At 41.0% G+C, this 21,210-nt stretch overlaps 1 protein-coding gene across 2 annotated transcripts in view; it reads right to left on the minus strand.

Annotated features, from left to right (window-relative positions):
- Window positions 1-20,956, minus strand: part of Ahcyl1 (adenosylhomocysteinase like 1) — a 34,048-nt gene extending 13,092 nt beyond the window's left edge. Inside the window, exons 1-2 of one of the 2 annotated variants that reach the window (XM_021158673.1) lie at window positions 20,461-20,956; window positions 1,635-1,746 (exon numbers count right to left, since the gene is read on the minus strand). In XM_021158673.1, coding sequence (XP_021014332.1) covers window positions 1,635-1,746; window positions 20,461-20,580 — 232 coding nt within the window. In that variant the 5' untranslated portion in view covers window positions 20,581-20,956. Of the gene's footprint in view, window positions 1-1,634; window positions 1,747-20,087 lie in introns of both variants that reach the window. The other variant, XM_021158674.2, reaches the window with a different exon arrangement.
- Between the last annotated feature and the right edge of the window lie 254 nt (window positions 20,957-21,210).

The following is a 21,210-nucleotide window of genomic DNA, read 5'->3' on the forward strand; positions in this document are numbered from 1 at the left end:
TTCACTTCCTCCATCTGTTTTCCTTGCAAAGCTCAATCTTCCCACATGAAATCCCCTCTCTGTTTACCTCTAAGTGCTCTGTTCATCCCACTCTCATTTAGTTTGTCGCTTCAGATAGCTTTTCATTTCTGTTAGCCATCTTATTTGGGACTGTTTCTTGCATGCTTCAGCTCCACAGAATCTATATAACCGTTTATTTCAGTTTACCCTGCTTACCTTCATTTGTTCTTGTTTGCCTATCCTGCCTATACTGGTTGGATTATCATTGTCAGAGAAGAGATACAATTTTCTTTGATAATTTTTTTTTACATTCCTTAAACCTCACAACCAGCCCTTGAAATTTAATAAAAACATGCAAATAATACTGGTAAGAAACAGTGAAGGGCTTGTCATTCCAATCCTCATTAACATTATAGCCTTTCCTCTTTAACTATCTCTTCTGTTGAATGATGAAGTTGTTTAGTCCTCTCTAAATGTTTTCCTCAGTTCCCTTTCTAAGACTCAGAAGCTTCTGTGACTGTGTCTGCACACAGGGAAGTCAGAGAGGCCAACCTCAGTTCACCTCAGGTGCCACAGGTCATCCCCAGACCGGGAGCTCACTGATTAGGTTAGGACAGGCAGCTGGTCAGCCAGTTAATCTAGAAATCTGCTTGTTTTCCCAGTACTGGGATTGCAAGAATGTATCCCCCCTCCCCACCTAGCTTTTATTTTTCTTTTTATCATTATTATTTAATTGGCTATTTTCTTTATTTGCATTTCAAATGTTTTCCCCTTTCCAGGTCTCCCCTTCGGAAACACCCTATCCCATCCCCCCAACCCACCCATCCACTCCTGTCTTCCCACCCTGGCACTCCCCTACACTGGGGCATTGAACGCCCTCAGGCCCAAGGGCCTCTCCTCCCACTGATGTCCAACAAAGCCATCCTCTGCCACATATGCAGCCAGTGCCATGGGTCCCTCCATGTGTATTCTTTGGTTGCCCACCCAGCTTTTTAAGTGGCCAGAACTCAGGTCCTTATGCCTGCAGAGTAAGGACTTTACTGAGTCATCTCAGCCTCTAAACAGCCTTTCTAGTTATTTCTTACTACCTTCTCTGTGGCTGAGATAGGCACAATTTAACCAGAACAAAGACTTGACTTACTACAGATGGTTAAGACAGGAGGGGAGGGAAACAGCTGGAGTCACATTACAATAGTTTATATCTTCCCATTCCAGAAATTAACAGGGAAAGGCATGTTAACATAAAGGGTAATCTTATAAATAAAAGGAGACAAAAATACAAATTTTATTGTCATAATTCAAGCTGTTTTAGCAACAAAAAGAAAAACATGGGTGGAAGGGTATGTTTTATGCAAATAACTTATGTTTAAAAGTACATTTCTTTTTACATGCCAGTTCTGAAAGCAAAAATACCACTGATTCTTCCCCCTTGCAAATGTGGATACAGGAACTCCCCAGTGCCACTAACTAGGCAATGGTCACAGACCACACAGAAAACAGCCTGGGAAAGAACATCTTAACAAAAGCATCCTCAGCTACAAGTCTTGCTGGGAATGATTCTCACATTCTAAGTATTAGTGAAGAGCACCAGTGAATAAGACGGGACACAGAGGGGACATGAAAGTCACACCTACCTGAACTGTAGCTGTCTGTGGAGGATTGTGAGATGGAACGAGACAAAGATCTCCGGCCAGTCTTAGTAGGGAATTTGGTGAACTCTTGCATGTCATCAGCAAACTGGATTTGCTACAAGAGAAAGGTAAGAAGCTGAAAACTTAGTACACAGGAACTGTATGGATCTTATTTATCATGTGCAGGTACCAAGGCACACAGAAGTCAGAGGGCAAACTGTGGGAGTCTGCTCTCTCTTTACCACATGAGTCCTGGAGATAGAACTTAGTTGTCAGCCTTGGAGGCAGGCATCTTCACCCTTGGAACCATCTTGCTATACCAAAACTTTTCCTTTTCCAAAGCCATACACTAATTTTTCTAAAATTCAGCATCACCATGTGGTTCTTACTGTGGCAGTAACTCTCATCTGAAGGGCAGGGAAGACGCTGCTTTCTGAACTCTGTTACAACTATTGTCTTGGGCTGGCTCAGCAGTTAAGAGCACTCACTGCTCTCCCAGAGGTCCTGAGTTCAATTCCCAATAACCATATGGTGGCTCACAACTATCTGTAATAGAATCTGATATGCCCTTCTGGTATGTCTGAAGACAGAGACAATGTACTCATATAAATAAAATAAATCTTAAAAAACAAACAAACAAAACCAAAAAAAACTACTGTCTCTTTCCAGTTATTTTAGGAAGACCTAGGCTGGGGGGAGGGGGGGTAGAAGACAATTCTTGAAAAGCCATTTATTTTAGTAACTATCCAATTTTACTAAATTTTCTCCCTTCTCTTTTATCTCTTACTAAATTTTCTCCCTTCTCTTTTATCTTGCTTTTACACACTAACACTAAACTCTTTATCCTTTCACCCAATTCTATCAGAAACAGATATGATCTCACACCTGGTTCTCCCGTAGCATATTCTTCCTCTGAATCTGGTTATGACTTTGCTTTTGAATGGTATGTCTAGCAATCGCTAAACACATTACAGCCAGCTATGTTGTCTCTAATTTATAAAACCAATGTATTATCCCTAGAGTTCTGTAGCACCCGTAAAATTTTTAAAAATCAGAGTGTACGGATGAACAGAAGTTTTAAAATGAGCACCAAATTCTCCATTAATTACATTCTAAAAGAAGAAAATTTGACAAGTTTTAAAGGTCTTTGTAGGTAGAATAAATTAGAACTAGGTATTTGCAGTTTTATATTTGCAGAATATATATTTTTTAATGACAAGATCTTTTAAAAGACCTAAGCTAGGGGCTGGCGAGATGGCTCAGTGGTAAAAAGCGCCGACTGCTCTTCCAAAAGTCCTGAGTTCAAATCCCAGCAACCACATCCGTAACGAAATCTGATGCCCTCTTCTGGAGTATCTGAGGACAGCTACAATGTACTTACATATAATAAATAAATAAATCTTAAAAAAAAAAAAAAAAAAAAGACCTAGACTAGCTCAGAACTCACAATTCTCCTTCTCCTGTATCAGTCCATTAGAACTTGAGTGTTAGGGCTATATGTATGTGTCACCATGTCTACATGGTAGAATACTTGGACCACTGGCTTTAATAAATTGAAAATAGTTTGTAATCAGTATTATTTGTAAACAGAGTAATATGTAAAAATATGGAATTGCCGGGCGTGGTGGCGCACGCCTTTAATCCCAGCACTTGGGAGGCAGAGGCAGGCGGATTTCTGAGTTCGAGGTCAGCCTGGTCTACAAAGTGAGTTCCAGGACAGCCAGGGCTATACAGAGAAACCCTGTCTCGAAAAAACAAAACAAAACAAAAAAAAAAAAAATATGGAATTATATGGCTTAAACCAGTGGTTCTGAACCTTCCTACTTTCTAGACCCTATAATATAGTTCCTCATTTGTGGTGACTCCCAAACATAAAATTGTATTCGTTATGTAAGTAATTTTGGAGACAGAAGTTTGGCAAATGGGTCTCAATGCACAGGTTGAGAATCACTGGCTTAAACCTTTCCTCTTGAACTCTCACATGAATTCTGATGACCTCTTTCTACAAAATTTGAGATAAAACCCACATTCCTGAAAAAGAGTATAAATTGAGAACCTGGATTCAGACTCAGAGCTCTGAAAAGGTTCCTATGGAGAAACTATTAAATTATATTGTTAGCAAATAGTATCAATGGAACTGTATACTATCATAGGTGAAAAGTTTTTCTGCGTAATACAAATGGCCCAGTCATCAACACTTTCAAGCTAGAATGAGTAAACCAGGAACTGGGGTAATAGTTCAGTGGTTAAAAGCACTGGATGCTTTCCCAGAGTACCTGAGTTCTATCCCCAGCCCCAAATATGGCAGCTCACAACTGTCTATAACTCGAGCCTAAGAAGACCCGACTCCCTTCTCTGGCCTTTGAAGGTACTGAACTCATGCTGTGCACATACATGCAGACAGGCAAATCATCCATATACACAAAATGATACATTTTAAAAAGTAGACTCTACATTGGCTACAGCTGCACAATCCTCCTCTCCCAACACATACATTCTCTGCTGGGGTGGCACTCCAGCCTAAGAACCAAGCTTTGGTTTGTAGCTCTGGAATCAATCGGCAGTTAGAATGAACAAATGAAAAACAGAACTGGTAGGACTCTACAGTCATAAAGTAGCAAACAAGGGGACACTGGCTTGTACTGAACTTCCTATTCAGCATGGTTCCCACTAAGCACAAGCGCAGAGGACAGAATCAAATAGCAGACCAGAGACAGAAACCTGCGTGTTTACAACTCATCTCGGTTCACCATCTAACTGTGGAAGTTCTTCTTCAGGCAACTCTGACACAGAAAGGGAGAGCCTGTTTTATTAAGTCTGAAAACAGACACTGAAGACATAAAGAAGAACTACATACCCCCAGAGCAGGTCAGGGCCTCACACATGCAGGAAGGTATTTAATAAACATCTGCAGAATAAGTAAACCTTTAAAACTCCTTTCTCGTACAATATTAAGTCAAGCTTCAAAGACAAGTGACAATCACAACCCAAGCTGAGCCACATATATCATTTCAGACTATGATTAACAAATATCATCATGAAGTCCAAGATATTTTACTTTAAATGTTAAAACTCTAACTTTAAGTACTTCAAATGCATAGCTGCATTTCAAAAAGAAAAGCAAACAAAAACCTAAATCCTTCTAAATAGGATTTCCAATTACATGTTCACTACTTCTTCAATAGGCAAGATGTAAATCAAGGAGAGATGACCAATTTCAACCTAATATGCAGATACTTTGGTAGTGAAAAAAATATAGTCAAGAGCTTCTTAGTGGCTCGTAACAGCTCCAGAGGCAGCACTTCCTCCACAGGGCTCCCTGCTGCTGGCATGGGCAGCCTGTTCGGAAGTGCTCCCTTCTCCTGGCTGTTAGATTCCCTCTCCTCCTCCTCCCCTCCTCCTCCTCCTCCTCCTCCTCCTCCTCCTTCTTCTTCTTCTTCTTCTTTTTTTTTTTCCAAAAGGTTCTGGGCATGATTCCAGATACCACCTACGTTGCAGTGAGGTGGGGGAAGGCACTTCAGTAACACTTGCAGATTTTTAGATAAAAAACATAGAGAAGCAGTTGTAGCAAGTTAGAAATATTTCTTCAGCAACTGGAGATTAACAGACATAATCTCTCCTTGTATTAATAAAGCTTATCAGCGGTCTAAAGCTTAGCAAAATCTTTCCCATCTAAAAATAGTAGGCTATGGCAAGTACCTTACTACTATGTGCAGTGCTCCTAACACCCCATCTCTCAAATAATAGATCTTGTCCACATTTGAAGTAGGCAGTGTTAACTCAAGTACTGGCATAGTGGATAGCTGTCTATAAGGTGGTCCAGCAGCACATAGATGCATGATATCCTTGTCTTCTCTGCTACCCTGAACTATAAGCCGCAGAGCCTCGTCTCACAACAGCTGCTTCAGAATGCCATGGCTCTGCCAGTTTCCCCCAGGAGTCTAACTCTACAGGTTCTTTCCAGCTAGCAGCTGTTCCTCCCTTGGTGGAAAGAATCTTTGCATGCTGTTCACCTTTATGCTGTAAATAAGGATACTGCTGCCAAAATCAACTTCTGGTTTCTAGTGAAACCAGATCTAATAGCAGCTTTCTGTTTGGGTTAAATTCAGTGTAGTTAAGTGGAAAAATATGGTCATTTGGATAAAAGAAAACCCAAAGACAATTGCAAAAGCATGGTTTGTATTACTTCTTATTGTTATGAATACCTCCAACCATTAGGTTTTCACTGGGGTGCTTTAGCATAAGGTAGTAAGTACAAGGAAGAAAGAAGGAAACATAGACAAAGTACCCCAAGTACCACTTGGCTCCACTCTCAGATTAACAGCATATCTGAGGAAGGATAGGCTACATCGACCATTTTCCAACGAGCACATCCAAACAATGTCTACTTGCTGCATTTGAAGGCCAGTATAGTACATATCAGTATAGTGTGCTATTTTAAAGTACAACTTATGATGGTTGGACTGAGTTCTCTGTAACACTGAGGCTCATTAGAAAAAGCTTGACCTAATAATTTAGGTTCATTATGGTTGATGTAATGACAGAGTGATCTACAAGATGGTACAGTACTTACCAAGACAAAGGGAACGCAGCCAACCCAAAAACGTTATAAACTTCAAAAGAAAAATAACTGTAATTATTTGTTTAATTGATCTTTTTTTTTTTTTAATTTTTTTTAAGATTTTATTTATTTATGTCCTCAGACGCTCCAGAAGAGGGCGCCAGATCTCGTTACGGATGGTTGTGAGCCACCATGTGGTTGCTGGGATTTGAACTCTGGACCTCTGGAAGAGCAGTCCGGTGCTCTTACCCACTGAGCCATCTCACCAGCCCTGTTTAATTGATCTTAATACTTTTTACTACCAAAAGTTGAGTTTACTTCTGAAAATATATGATCTACACACACTATAGCTCAGCTGCCCCCCTCTTCCCATATCTAATTCAAATTTACCTTCTCTCTATCCAATTAGAGGAAATTAAAATTAAAACCTACTAGAACACTACTATGACCCTATGGATAACTGACAATGATCAGGACAATATACAACGTGCATTATTCTTTTAGTCAACATATTTGCTTAGCACTAAGTACTTCATCCTATGAAAGATCGATGCAAGAACTAAAGCTCTCTCTCAAAATCTGTGTATGTACTTCAACTCTCTATGTAATCGTAACAGATGGCTTTGCTGTGAACTTTCACCATTCCTTTAGGAACACGCTAGCTACCATAACACACACAAACACTGAAGTCTATTTGTTGTATCTTTAAAACCCAATTAAATTTCAGGCCAGTTTAAGGTGCTATTTTAAAGCAGCTTTTTAAATAGTTTAGTAGACACGATGTCTTGCATCTATGCCATATTGTTTAATGTGGGTCCTCCAAAAATTAGAGGTTAGGCCAGACATCTTATTAACTTTGTTATTTCACATACCTATCTAACAGCTTTGCATTTCCTCAGGAAGGTTTTCTCCTAAGGGTGAAGAACTAGACACAAAGGTAAGCAAGCACTAGGAAAACAAATCATTAAGAAAGCAAACCTTAGGTGCGCACGGAAGGACCCATCTTTCTAACCTCTGAGATTATCTGAGGGCCCAGTATCCCTCTTTTGGTTTTCCGAGGCATTTAAAAATACACATATTCTGTCCCATTGCCTTCTGTGCATATTGTGCTCAGAATTCTGCTGTTTAGAAATTATGGGTAGCATATTTCTTAGGTACCAGCATTGAGCCAAAAAGGTTATCAGAAACTAGAAAATTTAACAAGGACAATTACTAAGATGTACATTAAAACACTGTCTAAGGTTCCTACATCTTTTCAAAATCCCTTCTCCATACATCTTCCAGCTAATTATTCCTTTTAAGACTCTACTTCCAGCCACTACCTTTCAGAGGATAGAAAAGAGGTCAAAACAGGCAGCTACCCTCCCCAATATAGCATCTTTTTTTTCCGTCTTAGCAGAGATCAGTCTGATTCCTATTTTAAATGTATCCCCCCCCAAAAAAAATAACAACAATAAATAGTAATATTGTCAAACAAGAAAAACCGAAGTCTACTATCTTTTACTTCAGTTAGATAAAAATAGTTTCCTAAAGGAGGAATGGAGAGATGGCTCAGTGGTTAAAAGCATCGGGTACTCTTCCTGAGTTCAATTCCTAGCACCCATATGCTGACTCACAACCATCTATAATGGAATCTGATTCTGTTTTGTGGTGTTCATGAAAACAGAACACTCAAATACATAAAATAAATAGATAAATAAAAAGGGGGGGTCTTTCTTTCCAATAACTTGCCCTCAAACACATACATCAGAGAAGACGAATTGAAAAAGGATAATTTTTGAGCTACAAAGCCAAAGTAGGCCCTTCAGCCTCTTTCATTTCCTGGTACAGAAATGTTCTCTAAAACCCAGCAGGTTTTGGCTATTCCATCTTCCTTCTGTCTCAAGTTTCTTAAGTTCTAGTCTCCCCAGGTGGGGCCTGAGTTTCCAGGAGGGAGTGGGTGGGCAGGCTGACTAATCACAGCACACATATCCTTCCTCTACTGTACCCTTTTGGATGTCACCAATAACACACTACTAGAATCCAATTCCACAGTCAGACAAATTATGCCTTTCAAAATGAGAATCAACGTGATACAGTGTCAAGGCAGGTTAGTGAGAGAAAGAATGAGGTACAATCAGGTCCATATAGCTGAGTCACTGAAACTATGAAAGACAATACTTGAAAACTTCCCAAAGCACAAGTGGTATTACCATCAGCCACTACCCCTTTTCTTCAAGAGACAACTCTTCACCGGCTTCTACAGTCTCAACCTATAGTCAACCAAGCAGTTGCCAACCAAAGGTAAAAATAGCAAATGGCTTTTTTTATTCTGTTTTTTTGAAGGTGTTGAAGCAGCACAGAGGTGGCCTCACTAATCTTCTAAAAACCACAATTGACAACATACTGTACAGCACAGTCAGACCAACTTTACACTGTCTACTTAGCCTAACTGCCTTACCCTCATATCATGCTAGCCTATCCCTCCTAACATGCATCTCCTGGCATCTTAGCACTAGTGACTGTCGACTCTGGTTCCACAAAGCATCTGCATTACTTTAGTAAGGTGTTAGGAAGGACTGGCCACCCTCCTCTCCCAGCACGGCTGCTGGAGCTTTCATTTCCTTAGACCTAACATTCTTTTTGTTGTTTTGTTTTTTTTTTTTTTTTTCGAGACAGGGTTTCTCTGTATAGCCCTGGCTGTCCTGGAACTCACTCTGTAGCCCAGGCCAGCCTCGAACTCAGAAATTCGCCTGCCTCTGCCTCCCAAGTGATGGGATTAAAGGCGTGCGCCACCACGGCTCAGACTTATCATTCTTAACACAAAAGAAAACTTCAAAAGAACAGTATAATAAATATGTATATATTTTTGATTTAGAATGAACCTTTGAATTTTCATGTGGTATATACATACACTCACACATATATGTGCATGCATACTTTCATACAATAGAGGCAAATAATAAGGTACAAATATAGAAATTCTAATAAATTCTTTGGAATTCATCTGTGAATTAAGATACTCTCCTACCAAATCTCAATAGCATTATAGCATTTAAGACTAATAAGCTGGGTAGAGGTGCACGTCTTTAATCCCAGCACTTGGGAGGCAGAGGCAGATGACTCTCTGTGGGTTTGGGAACCAGCTTGGTCTACATAATGAGTTCCAGAAGAGCCAGACCTATATAGTGAGACTCTGTCTCAAAAAACCCAAAAGAATGGTAAATGTGCATATTTAAAAACATTTTATTTTACTATTGTGAATGATGTACATGTGCAGGCGAAGCATGCATATGCCAGAGGGCACAGCAGATATCAGAGAACCACGTGAGAAGGCTGGTTTTTGTTGTTACTGTTTGTTTTTGTCCTTTCGCTTTTATGTGAGTTGGGGGCGGGGGGGGGGGGCANAAAAGTCTCACAGGCACACGAAGCAGTGAATAACACTGTCTCAAGCAAAGAGGAAGGCAAGGCCTGACACCGATGTCTGTCCTGTGACCTCCACATTCTGTGCCACAGTGTAGACATACATGCAAAGGTAAGGAGATTTCTTTCCAGTTCTTGCTGTCCTTACACATTTCAGGAAGGGTATCAGTCTGAGTACTGTTTCCTGGAAGCCTGCACAACCAATGTGATACATTAGCCTAGATGTCCTGTGCTAGCTGAGCTCATTTGTGTTTCCAAACATTTTTAACATTTCATGTTTTCCCTCGTCTATTAAATCTTACCTTGACATATAAAACAGACATGACTCAAGCTTTACACTTGTATCCAGAGGCTCACTTCCCTTCACTCAATTTTCAGTGGCTTCCGTATGTTTTCGTGTTGGCTTTCTTCCAGCAAATACATGTTTACATTCTCATTTTCCTTCTCTTACTTCCTCAAAAGGTATCATGCTAAAATATTCTGCACATTCTTTCCCTCTTTGGAAGTCACTTTGTTTAGACTCAAAGAGCATGTATTAAAAATCAGGTCAGAAGACAGTTATGGCAGCACAAACCTGTGATCCTAGCCAAGGCAGGAGGATCATAAATTCCAGGCTAGCCTGAGAAAGACCAAGCTAGCTTACTGTATTCACCTTTCTCTCTATGCCAATGACATCCTAAATGGCACCTTTAAGTTAAATTGGCATGTCCTACTGCAAGCTAGGTGGAGATGCTCTTTTTTAAAGAGGGAGCCTTGTCAACTGCTTACAAACAGGCCTATTTGTACACTTCACACAAATGTCTACAGGAAGAAAATTTAACAAGGAAGCAAACACAAATAGTGGATAGATCTAAAAAGATGCCCACTTGGTTCTCTGGCACCACTGGGTAACCTAACAACAGGAAGATGATATTTAAAATCAAATTTTTCTTCTTTGGTCTGAAGTACAGCTTATGTGAGATTTAAAAATCAATTACATTTTAAATTCATGCATTTGTCTAGTAAGTGAATCACGCTGTGAGTCAGCTCAGCATTTGGGAAGGCTAGACTATGTCTAACTGGAGATGAAGAAATAGTCTGTCAACTAGTGTTTAAGTGGCGGAACTATAAGCAGCTACCAATGTGTGACTGTAAAGTCAATGAGAACTGGTGTTTTGAGCCCTGAGCTAACCAGACAGGACCTACATCATTTTTTTTTTTTTTTTAAAGTGCTGTCCATTAGCTGCTTCCCATAAGCTTATAGGCTCAAGCTGTCAAAATGTAACAAAATAAACCTGACTTCCAGGAGCCCATGTTAACTAGTAACTATGTAGCAACCACAATTATTTCTAAAGGAGCCAATGGGACCTTTCACAATGTATCCTATAGCTGGGTTACATGTTTTCAATTTGAGAAGAGAAAGTAAAACCCCTACTGATCAGCTTCAGCTGATTTTAGTTTTCATACTTCAAGCTTACATAAAAAACTTATTATGAAACTACTATTTTATGTGGCTTGTAAGAAGCAAGAAAGCCGGGAAGGACTGTCAGTTGTGGCTTCTCTGGAGTTGTTTTAAAACAAAAGTTACCTATCACTCCAGGAGTGTAATATGCCACCCATCTACCGTGGGGACCAGCATATGCAAGTTTGGGTTTTCCTGAGCCCTGCCTTCTATTGTTTTCTAGCCAGTGGTGTGTGCAGGAGCACAAAGATCAAGTTTTCTTGCTAATATTGCACAGCAAACCAAAATAAACATTAAATTTTGTTTTGCAAGAGCTATTTTCTCAACATGTAATACTACCATGATATCTGTAATTTAAACAATTTTCAATTTTTAAAAAACTCCTGATACACAAAGAACAATCCTCAAAACATAGGGAGTACTACATTAGAATTTTTATTTAAAGTTGATGAGAAAAGAAGTTTAAAAGCAACATGTACTAGCATATTAAACAATAAAATCATTAATATCAGGCTGGTGAAATGGCTCAGTGGAAAATGGTGAATGCTACCAAGTCTGACAGAGCAAAATTCAATCCTGGGACAAATATGGTAGACTTCTACATGCACACCTATCCACAAACATACAAAGAAATAAAATTTAATAAGCAATAAGATTCTAAACACCCAGATTTCCTTGACTTTTATACTTATATTGTCTGTCTCAAATTAATAGCTTATGGTTTACAAAACAATTTGTTATTTTCAAAAACTAGCATTATCTAAGGACTGCATACAAAAACAGGATGGGGTAGCAGCTGGGGTTATGTGATTTGCTTAAGGCAACTTTGACATTGAAATGTAAAAGAACAAAAACTAAACAAAAATCCCAAACAAGCCACAAGCTTAGTAGCACTTCTCCTTTTGGAACTAGGTAGGGAAAGCGGTCCTCTACTGTTTCAAGGGCCAGTCCACTCAAGATACTTTAATAAATTTCCTCATGCTGTGGTGACCCAATCATAAAATTATTTTCATTGCTACGTCATAACTATAATTTTGCTACTATTATGAATCTTAATGTAAATATCTGGTATGCAGGAAGGTCTTGGGCGACCCCTATAAAAGGGTTGTTGGACCGACAGGTTGAAAACTGAGCCTTTGGGGGAGTACTTTCTAGGGAGCTGCTTTCAGCAACAAAATGTGAAGTTAGCACTGTGCTGAACTTCTCACAAAAGATAATTGAGGAAATGGTTATGTTAACTGGCTTGATCGTATTCATTTCTTGACTGTGTACAAATAACACAGTATAACATTGTACCCTTTGAGTACATTTAATTTTTTTGCCCATTATATCTTTAAAAAGCTGAAAAAATTAATGAAGAAAAATAAAAACTGGAGTATTAGGTTACAGGTTGAATAAAACTGTAAAATAGATTTTAAAAGCTCCAGGAAGTGAGGTTTAAAGTTCCTTTGGTCATTTAAAAATATTTATGCTTATTTTTGTTTTTCAGTGTATGAACAGATGTGGGTCTTGGATCCCTTGGAGCTGGAGTTACTGGCATTTGTGAGCTGCCTGACTTGGGCGGAATGAGACTCCAGTCCTCTGAAAAAGCGGGGAATGAATGCTTGTAACTGCTGAGCCACCACTCCAGCCAGTAAGTAAAGATAACTGGTACATGAGTATAACCCCTCAGTTTTAATGTATCACTAAACAAACCATGAAATATCCTTATGCTAGCAGCAGGCTTCCTGTTTTCCCACAAGAAAGCAATTAGAACTGGAACCAGGTAGAGTATCCTGACTTTTCTGGGGAGAGATGAGGTTCTGTTAATGGGACATGAGTCTCTATACAAAGTTAGCTTGGAACATTCTTATAATACTCCTTATTTGGCAGTCTTTCAGTATGGGCATGGAAAGTTCTCAAAACCTTAAATAATAATTCTCTAAGAACTTCCTTCAAGTAAAGGAACATTTGGGCTGTGGTGATCCTAAGGTCAGCTTAGAATCCAGCCTCAACTGAACCATCCATTTACTGAGTTCTTTTTCAGTACCGCGAAGGAGTTTCACCCTTGGTCCTGCAGCACTCATCCTGAGGGAGGCCTGGCCATTCTTTCACATCAAACACCAGAGCCACATTAACACTGGCTTTAGCTGGTAACATGGCTCATCGGCTTCATCAACTTTCTAAGTTCTGTCTTTTCCTCCCTAGCATGTGTTTCTGATCTATTCTCTAGTTGAATCTGTAACTCTTCAATAATTAACTATACTATACTGTGCTTTTCTTCTGAAGTCAGAATTTTACCAAAATGTTTCTCAAAGTCTTTAAAATACTATTATTTTCAGCCTAAGAGTTTATAATATAAACTAACAAGCTCTCATATTCTGACTTGACCATCCAGAAACTAGAGGTAAGGGTATGTACAATGTGTTAGAATTATACTTAGCATTTCAAAAAGAATTTAGACTCAAGAAATGAAACTGGCTTAGAGAGGCCTGGTGTTCTCCATTTGTTCTATAGATACCCTCCAGTACTCTTACATAAATGGCCTTCCTGTTTTGATAAAGACTGTTTAGGAGATAAAGTCCAAAGAATACAGCTCAGGGCTTTCTTTGACCCTAACATATCCTTAATATGCAATAATCAAGCAATCATTAGCTTAGGTCCAATGACAGGCTTCAGGTTAACAAATTTCCCTTTGATTTACATTGTTTTCTCTCTCTCTCTCTCTCAGAGGTCCTATAACAGGAGTTTCTCAAACTTGACTTAATAGGCTCCATGACTTTTGCTGCAGACTTACTCTGAATATGTGAGAAAAGTAGTCGTAGGTAATTTCTCTGGTCTCTCACATGGGGTGAAAGATTTCTTCCTTGGGAAATAGGTGACTTATATAGATAGTAGCTGCACTCCTACCCCAATATCTAATTTCAAAATAATTTCCAGCACCTTGGTCATTCAAAATGCCAACCCATTCTCCACTAGCTGCCCTACCTTCAGGTCCTCTCCTACTGTGAATTAAGTATGTCTAATTTAGAGCCCTAATAATAAATAGTCTGGAAAAAACTCCCTTTGTGACAAATATCTTTCACACTCCAACCTCACGAAAGGTACTGATTTAACAAGCAATCTAAGGAGGACCTGAAAAAAGCAAACAATTACACTGAGTTTGCCATGCTTTTGACAAAGCACCTCAAAAAATGCAGGAAATAAATGGGATAAATAAGCTTTGCTCCGAATTAAAACAAGGGAAAGGAAGTGGAGAAGCTACTTTTAATACCAACTATACTTGTTAGTACAGACCATGCATGTGATGGATCCATAAAGGGTTAGGAGAACATGAGAGTCTATCTAAACAAGACAGAATGGTTTTTGTTTATTTGTTTTTAAACATGGTTTAGTTCAAATTTAGCAAAAACTGGCAATATGCTCTCATTCCAATCATGCCCAGCTTTCAGCTAATCCCCTCTCTATGGAATCAGAAAAGAATGTGCGTAATTATGAATCCCATATTCCCCAAATAGGAAAGGTTCTAATTCCTGAATGAGAGGGCTAAGATTAGTTTCATCAATCACCTATTCCCAAGTACAGACCAGCAGGCAGGGGACTTCTCAGTACAAGTGTTTTCCATGTGCCCTTTAGAACCTGGAAGCGTCCTTTACCCCATTTACGCTAAGAACCAAGTCTTTGTCAACCTTGATTTACTCCCAGCTGGCAAATAAGAACAGAAACCACCTCCAGAGTAATGCTTCCTCCTGGGAAATACTGGAGAAGGGGTGTAGTGAGGTCAGCCTCTCCAGGATTTGTTTTTCCTTGGACTTAGCCTACAGCTTATTACAGTGAGAACATGATGTCCCCGATCAACTTAGTCTCTTTCTGTTATAACCCTGAAGCAAACAGATTCTACAGCAGCTACAAGGCCGTTACCAAGGCCACTGTATTGATCAGTGTAATTAAAATTCACAATTCATCAAGTGCAGCACAGCAAGCCAGCTGGGTCACTCTCTTCATAACAAGCCAACACTGGGAATCTTCCTGTCTTGCTTGCTAACAAGTCTGGTATTGATGCTGGCACTAAAAACTCAAATACTGAATTAGAAGTTTGAACCACCTGGACACGAACAGGAAACTGAATCTGTTACCAGAGTAACTGCATGTATCTGCCATCTCTATAAAGCACTTATTTCACTCTCCAAAACAGGGAATTTTGAAAGACTCCCTTTCCCCCAAATCTTGTCAAAGTCACACATTTTACGTAAACATCACAAAATTTAGTGCCAACGAGAACAGGAGCTCATGGTTAGGACAGCACTGGCTCATTCCCAGAAGACTGTAACTCTAAAGGTGTGTCTCAAGGACAAGTGCACATCAGACTGTTGGTTGTCAAGTTCAGCTTTTGGTTCCGCTGAATGGACGGACACCCAGCATCACACAGTATGAAAGATGGGAAAATGGCTCAGCATTGCTAACAAGGCTGTTAACACTGTCAGAGCCCTAACATACATTCCAAATCCTGCTGCCCAACTTTTCATTATTCCTCAAACTTGCAACAACCTGGGGACAAAGTTTCTTAAATCTAAGATACCAGTTTCAACGTTGAGCAGAGGGTCCCCAGTGCTTAAAATGTTTGCTTCAATGGTGAGAATTTCAAACTGCATCCCTCATTACAGTAAGGATAGCTCTAAGCTGACTGCTTTATGTCTCCATACTACTAAGCTAATGAGGAGGCCATGTAGTATGTATTCTTTCTCTTCCCTTCCCTTCCATTTCCTGCACTAGAAAGAGCTACTGAACTCTCATTATGTTCTCTCCTGCAGTCCCTAGCTACTGCCTTATCCATCCATAAAAACAGCTCTGGCAGTAAGAAAGGAAAGCAAGTCAGTCACTACGTGACTGGACCTTACTTTCTCCTGGGGACAATCACTTCACAGTAGTGACTCAATAAACATTCATCAACAGTACTGTGTGTCAGACCTTATATGTCTGAAACAGTCCTCGACGTCAATAAGCTCTACCTAGAGAAATCAAATGATAAAATTCATACTTTATCAGCTCAGTATCAAGAATAGTTTAAGAAGTACAGTTTCCTATGGAGAGAAATAGAGCTCAGAAAGTACCCACAGTTGCTCAAAGTCTGGTTTCTGTGTATAAGTTTCTGAGTTATACTCTCAAGGCAATAACAAGCCCCAAAGAGGAGGGTAACAATACCACCAGCCCCAGCTTTATTCCAAACCTCAAAGTCAAAGTGCACGCTAGAAACATTTTCTTTTAAAGCAGAATCTAGCTCTATGAAGAAAAGAGATACTATGCTTAGAAGCCTGTCAACTTACAGCAAGGGTTAGGATCTATGAATGAGTTCCAGGCAGCCCTACCAAACCCTATACAAGTAAATATGTATTTTTGTGCTCTTCTGATTTTTCCTAAGGACAGAAACTATGATTTCATGAAATTCTTCAAAGATTAAGGCTCAAAAGATTAAGAAGCATTATGCACAGTCTCTAATGCAGCAACTACCAAAGGCCATTTCCTCAGACAGGCCAAAGTAAGACCGATTCTAATTCTCTGCCTTCTACACATACTCTGTAGTCACCTTTTCTAGACTTAGAAACACTGATGAGGGTTTACATTTTAAAAATTCAAAATAAACTTCTACATCAAGATAACATTAACAATTTGATTAAATGGCAACAAAGCAGTAAAAGAACTACACAGAACCTAGGCGAACCGTTTAACATGCTACTCAGCAGAATCCTGGGTCCTTCCTCCTCAGATGTCAGAAATTCACAGAAAGGGTAGTATTCTGAGAGGTAGTTAGAGAAACATGTCCATCAAAGGAGTTTTCATCAATAAATTAGAGACTGGGGTTTATTTATGGAAAACCAACAATCTGACACAATGTCAATGTCTGAAGTTCCAAAGACAGTTACTATCTACACCACAAATGTATTGGATTTGTCTTGAGTAACTGCCAACATTAAACAGGGTTCTCCTTCAGTTGTGGTACAATGTACACTTCTCCTTACTACTAAAAGAGCCCTCACATCAAGCTTTCCTGACCATCCTAACTGAAACCACTTATAAGTTGTGAATAAGCTTTATCATGTAAGTTATACCACAGCCAGGCAGTGGTGGCACATGCCTTTGATCCCAGCACTTGGGAGGCAGAGGCAGGTAGATTTCTGAGTTGGAGACCAGCCTGGTCTACAGAGTGAGTTCCAGGACAGCTAGGGCTACACAGAGAAACCCTATCTCAAAAAACCAGGGTGTGGGGTTGGGGGGTTAGGTTATACCACAGCAATCAATGCGGTCCCATGAAAACTGCCTTTATAATTCTAGGTCAGGAAAAAAATGTCTTCCATTATTTCTCATGTCTACTAAGAGACAAGACTATGGTTCTTTTCATGTTCTTCTGGGTGTTAGGATGTTTTATGGAGTTGCTTATGATAATCTGTATCACTAATTATCTTAGCCTTCAAAGTTAACAATACTTTCCCATTATTTCTTAAGTTTTATCTACTCAGTATTTGGCATTTATGACTCTCTACAAGTCACAACAAATGCTCACTGAAAAGAGGGGACACAGGGCCAGCAAGATGCTCAGCAGCAGGTAAAGACATTTGCTGCCAAGCCTGACAACCTGAGTTTGATCGGATTAGACTCATGTAAATTATCCTGACTCCTCCGTGCACACATGTCCTCCCTCCATAAATTAATATATGAAAATATTTTAAGGAGGGAGTAAAATATACTTTAAAAAATTACTCTTGTTATCTTTACTTCCAAATATCTCTAGCATCACCTGTTCCAAACAACAGACATTTACTAGGCAAATGCAGAAACTGAGGCACAAGAGTTATTCACTTAGGGGGATACCAATTAATAGTTGGCTTTTTGACTGCCAAATATTCAAGTCTTAAATCAAACCAACAAGCCCTGTAATATCCATAGTACTAGAGTAGACATTCAATATAAAACTGGCTATCATTTTAGTTAGAGAATAAGATATGCTTTTGCTTGAATGGGCATATAATATACTGTACCTCAAACAAAGCAAACAATAATTTAAAACTGGCAAGACAAGCATACTAGAAGCTGACTTGATAGAGAAGCTTTAAAGTCACCTATGGCCCCAGGAATGCCCTCAATTCCACATGAGCTCAGGAATGGGAATGATTCAAAGATTATTGGTCTACTGGTCTACAGTCGAGCTGGGATCCTTTGGGATGACGGACTACATCATTTTAAAGAGACCTTTTCCTCACACTATTCAGTACCATGCCACCTGCACCCTCACCTTTACCATACTTCATCACATTATCACCACATGGAAGAGGCTCAAGAGTGACCTAAGTCAGAATGTCGAGGAACTGAAATCCTAAGAGGGAATAAAAAACCAAAACCAGAGTACCCAGAATTTACTACATGACCTTGACTAGTCCTTAACTGGTCCATTAACAAAGTAAATGCTTCTTATCATCATCATTAAGGGAAGGTAATTAGTCATCATAATACATCTTAATATAAGTATAATGTATATACCACACAATAAAGCTCAAAGAACAAGATGAATAACATGAGGACACATACATTAGCAAATGGAAATTTACAACAGGGTCTCCCACACGCCTGGCAGAGACTTGCTTATTTTAGTTAATGGAATATGAGTCTCTAAAGTCATTAGCACTTGGCTTCACAATAATACTCATTTGTGATATTCCTTTCAGACAGAGGAAAAGGGATATTTACTGCCGTTGGCATTCAGCATCTCAGGTACTGGTTAGCCAGATTGCCAATTAACAATTGAGTACTACATTCAAGGGACAAAGCTAGGCTCCATAGATACAATGGTACCCAAGAGTCCTGGCCTCCAGGAGTTTACAATGTATAATACAGATTTTGGCTTATCAATATTGACTTGCAAGAATATAGTTACACTGAAAGAAAAAAAAGGAACAATAAAAATGACTATTACTCTCTGGAGTACCTAGACAAAAGAAGGTGGGCTTATGACAAGAGATAAGAGTCAGGGGGTTAGTCTATCGGGGTTTCCAACTCTCCACTTAACTCATCTGAGGTACTGCACGTACACATTTTGCTTGTAAGAACTCTAACTTTGTATTCAAATAGTGCAGATTGCAAAAGGTCACTTCTCCAACAAAGCAGTTGGGGAATGAGAGCACTAAAAATGAGGTCAACTGGATCCCTTAGGATGGAGGGACCTTCTATAAACCCTTTAAAGGTGTTATTGGTGACATTCTCAATTTTGTGAGAAAACAGAGCTAAAGCACACAGCAATGACTTTTTTTTTCTTTTCGAGACCAGTCAATTAGTTTCCTGGAGGAAAATAAATAAAGCCCTCTCAGGCACTGAGAGCAGCTTAACTAGTTCCGGTACAGGAGCTTTGGGGATTAACTGCTCTGCAAACCTTGCTTGGCTGAATCTATATCATCCCCTACAAATATTGTAGGCAGGATTGATTCTGAAAAGACTTTATACAAGAGGGAACTATTTCAGAAAGGTCACCTCCTTGTTCTACTGCTAATTGGGTACCAGGTTAGAGGAAGGTCTGCAAAGGTTCGACAGAAAGCACTGGAGACCCCGACCCTACCACTGAGCAAGCTAGTTAGACTCAGCCCTCCTCAGATCACCTTTTCCAAGAGCCATAGAAGGATGTCCTTTGAGCTCAACCCCCAGCACAATAGGCTGAACTTGTAAGTGCAGTAAAGAATGAGCAATCATTTCTTCCCACCCACCTCTCCAACCCACCCAAGCTCCTTTCTGGAGGGATGTCTAAATGATCTATTCACATGACTGCGATCAACCTGCATCCATGACAGTGTCTACTGTCACCAACCTCTAAATTTTCCTTTCTCACATACTTCCTAGCAGGTGGAAAACTGCACGGCGATTACCATTTTGCCTTTCCATCTCTTGTTGCTTTTAGAACCGTCAGCTGCATAAACCAGTTCATACGGTTCTTTCCTCTTGCCCCTAAGCGATCACGCAGTTGTTGATCAAACGGCCAATTCTCCCCCAAGAAGATGCTTTGAAAAAGCGCTGCCTGATTTCCCCTACTCACCTGAGGGGAAATTTCCTGCACAACCTCATCCCCTGGACAGGTCACAGGGGTCAGCTGAGTCGCTCACCCCCTCCCAATCTCGTCTTCAAGGCCCTCCATCCAGGAAAAGTCAGTCGCGAATTTAAGGCCTGGCCCTGTCGGGCTTCAGTAAGATCCAGGAGGACTCCGGCCGAGGGACAAAGAAAAGCGAGGTCAGAGCGGCCTCTTTGGCTCCAGCTAGGCCCATGGCCGCTCACCGGCCACCCACTACATCGTGTCAATGGTTCTGAGCACCCCAAACCCTAGCCCTAAGTCCCGAACTACCCGAGTCCGGGCCCGGGGCTTGCTCGCGCCCCTTCCGCGAGGGCCCTCGCCGCCACCCAGAGCCCCGCACCTTCTTGGGAGCCTTGGTGACCGTGGCCATGAAGGAGTACTTCTCGGCGTCCTCGATCTCCTTGGCCTGTTTCAGCTCCTCCCCGACACCGGGCAGCGGCATCGCGTCAGGCATCGACATCCCCCGGCCGGCCCGGCCCGCGGCTAACCCGCCGCCCCCGCCTCTTTCCCTCACGGGCGCCCGCCCGTCCGCGCGGCGCCCTCGGCCACGCGCTCGCCCGCCTTCCCGCCAGGCCCCGCGCCGAGCTGCTTGGGCTTCCGAAGGCCTGGGACCCGCGCGCGCGCGCCTCGTCCGCTCCGCGACCCGAGCCTGCCGGACAGCGACGGCGGCCACAGAAGACCCAGAAGCAACAGCACGCAGCTCCGACCTGCCCGCGCAGCCACCTCCGCCACACGCAAGCACGCACGCAAAGTAAGGGTAGAGAGCGGAGACGCCACGTCAAGTACTGGCAGCCCCAAGGAGAATGGGGAAAAGAGGCGGGGAGAAATGGCGCGCTCTGCTGACGTCACCACGCTGGGCCGGGCCGCAGGAGCCGCCCCTCCTTTCCTGCTCCTCGGTGATGAGCGTCCCAGGGTGAGTAGTTGTACCTTGTCTGCCGCCAGGTGGTGCCATCAGTCCTATTGAGCAGAGTGTGGCTCCCTATAAAGATGCCACAAGACTAAGGGTCTTTGGACTACCAATTCCCCAGGAAACCTCAGGATGGGGAGGTGGCAGAGCGTCGGGAATCTGGAAGATGGCGTATCAAGAGCG

This window comes from Mus caroli, chromosome 3, assembly GCF_900094665.2.
Source record: "Mus caroli chromosome 3, CAROLI_EIJ_v1.1, whole genome shotgun sequence".
Classification (NCBI taxonomy): Eukaryota; Metazoa; Chordata; class Mammalia; order Rodentia; family Muridae; genus Mus; species Mus caroli.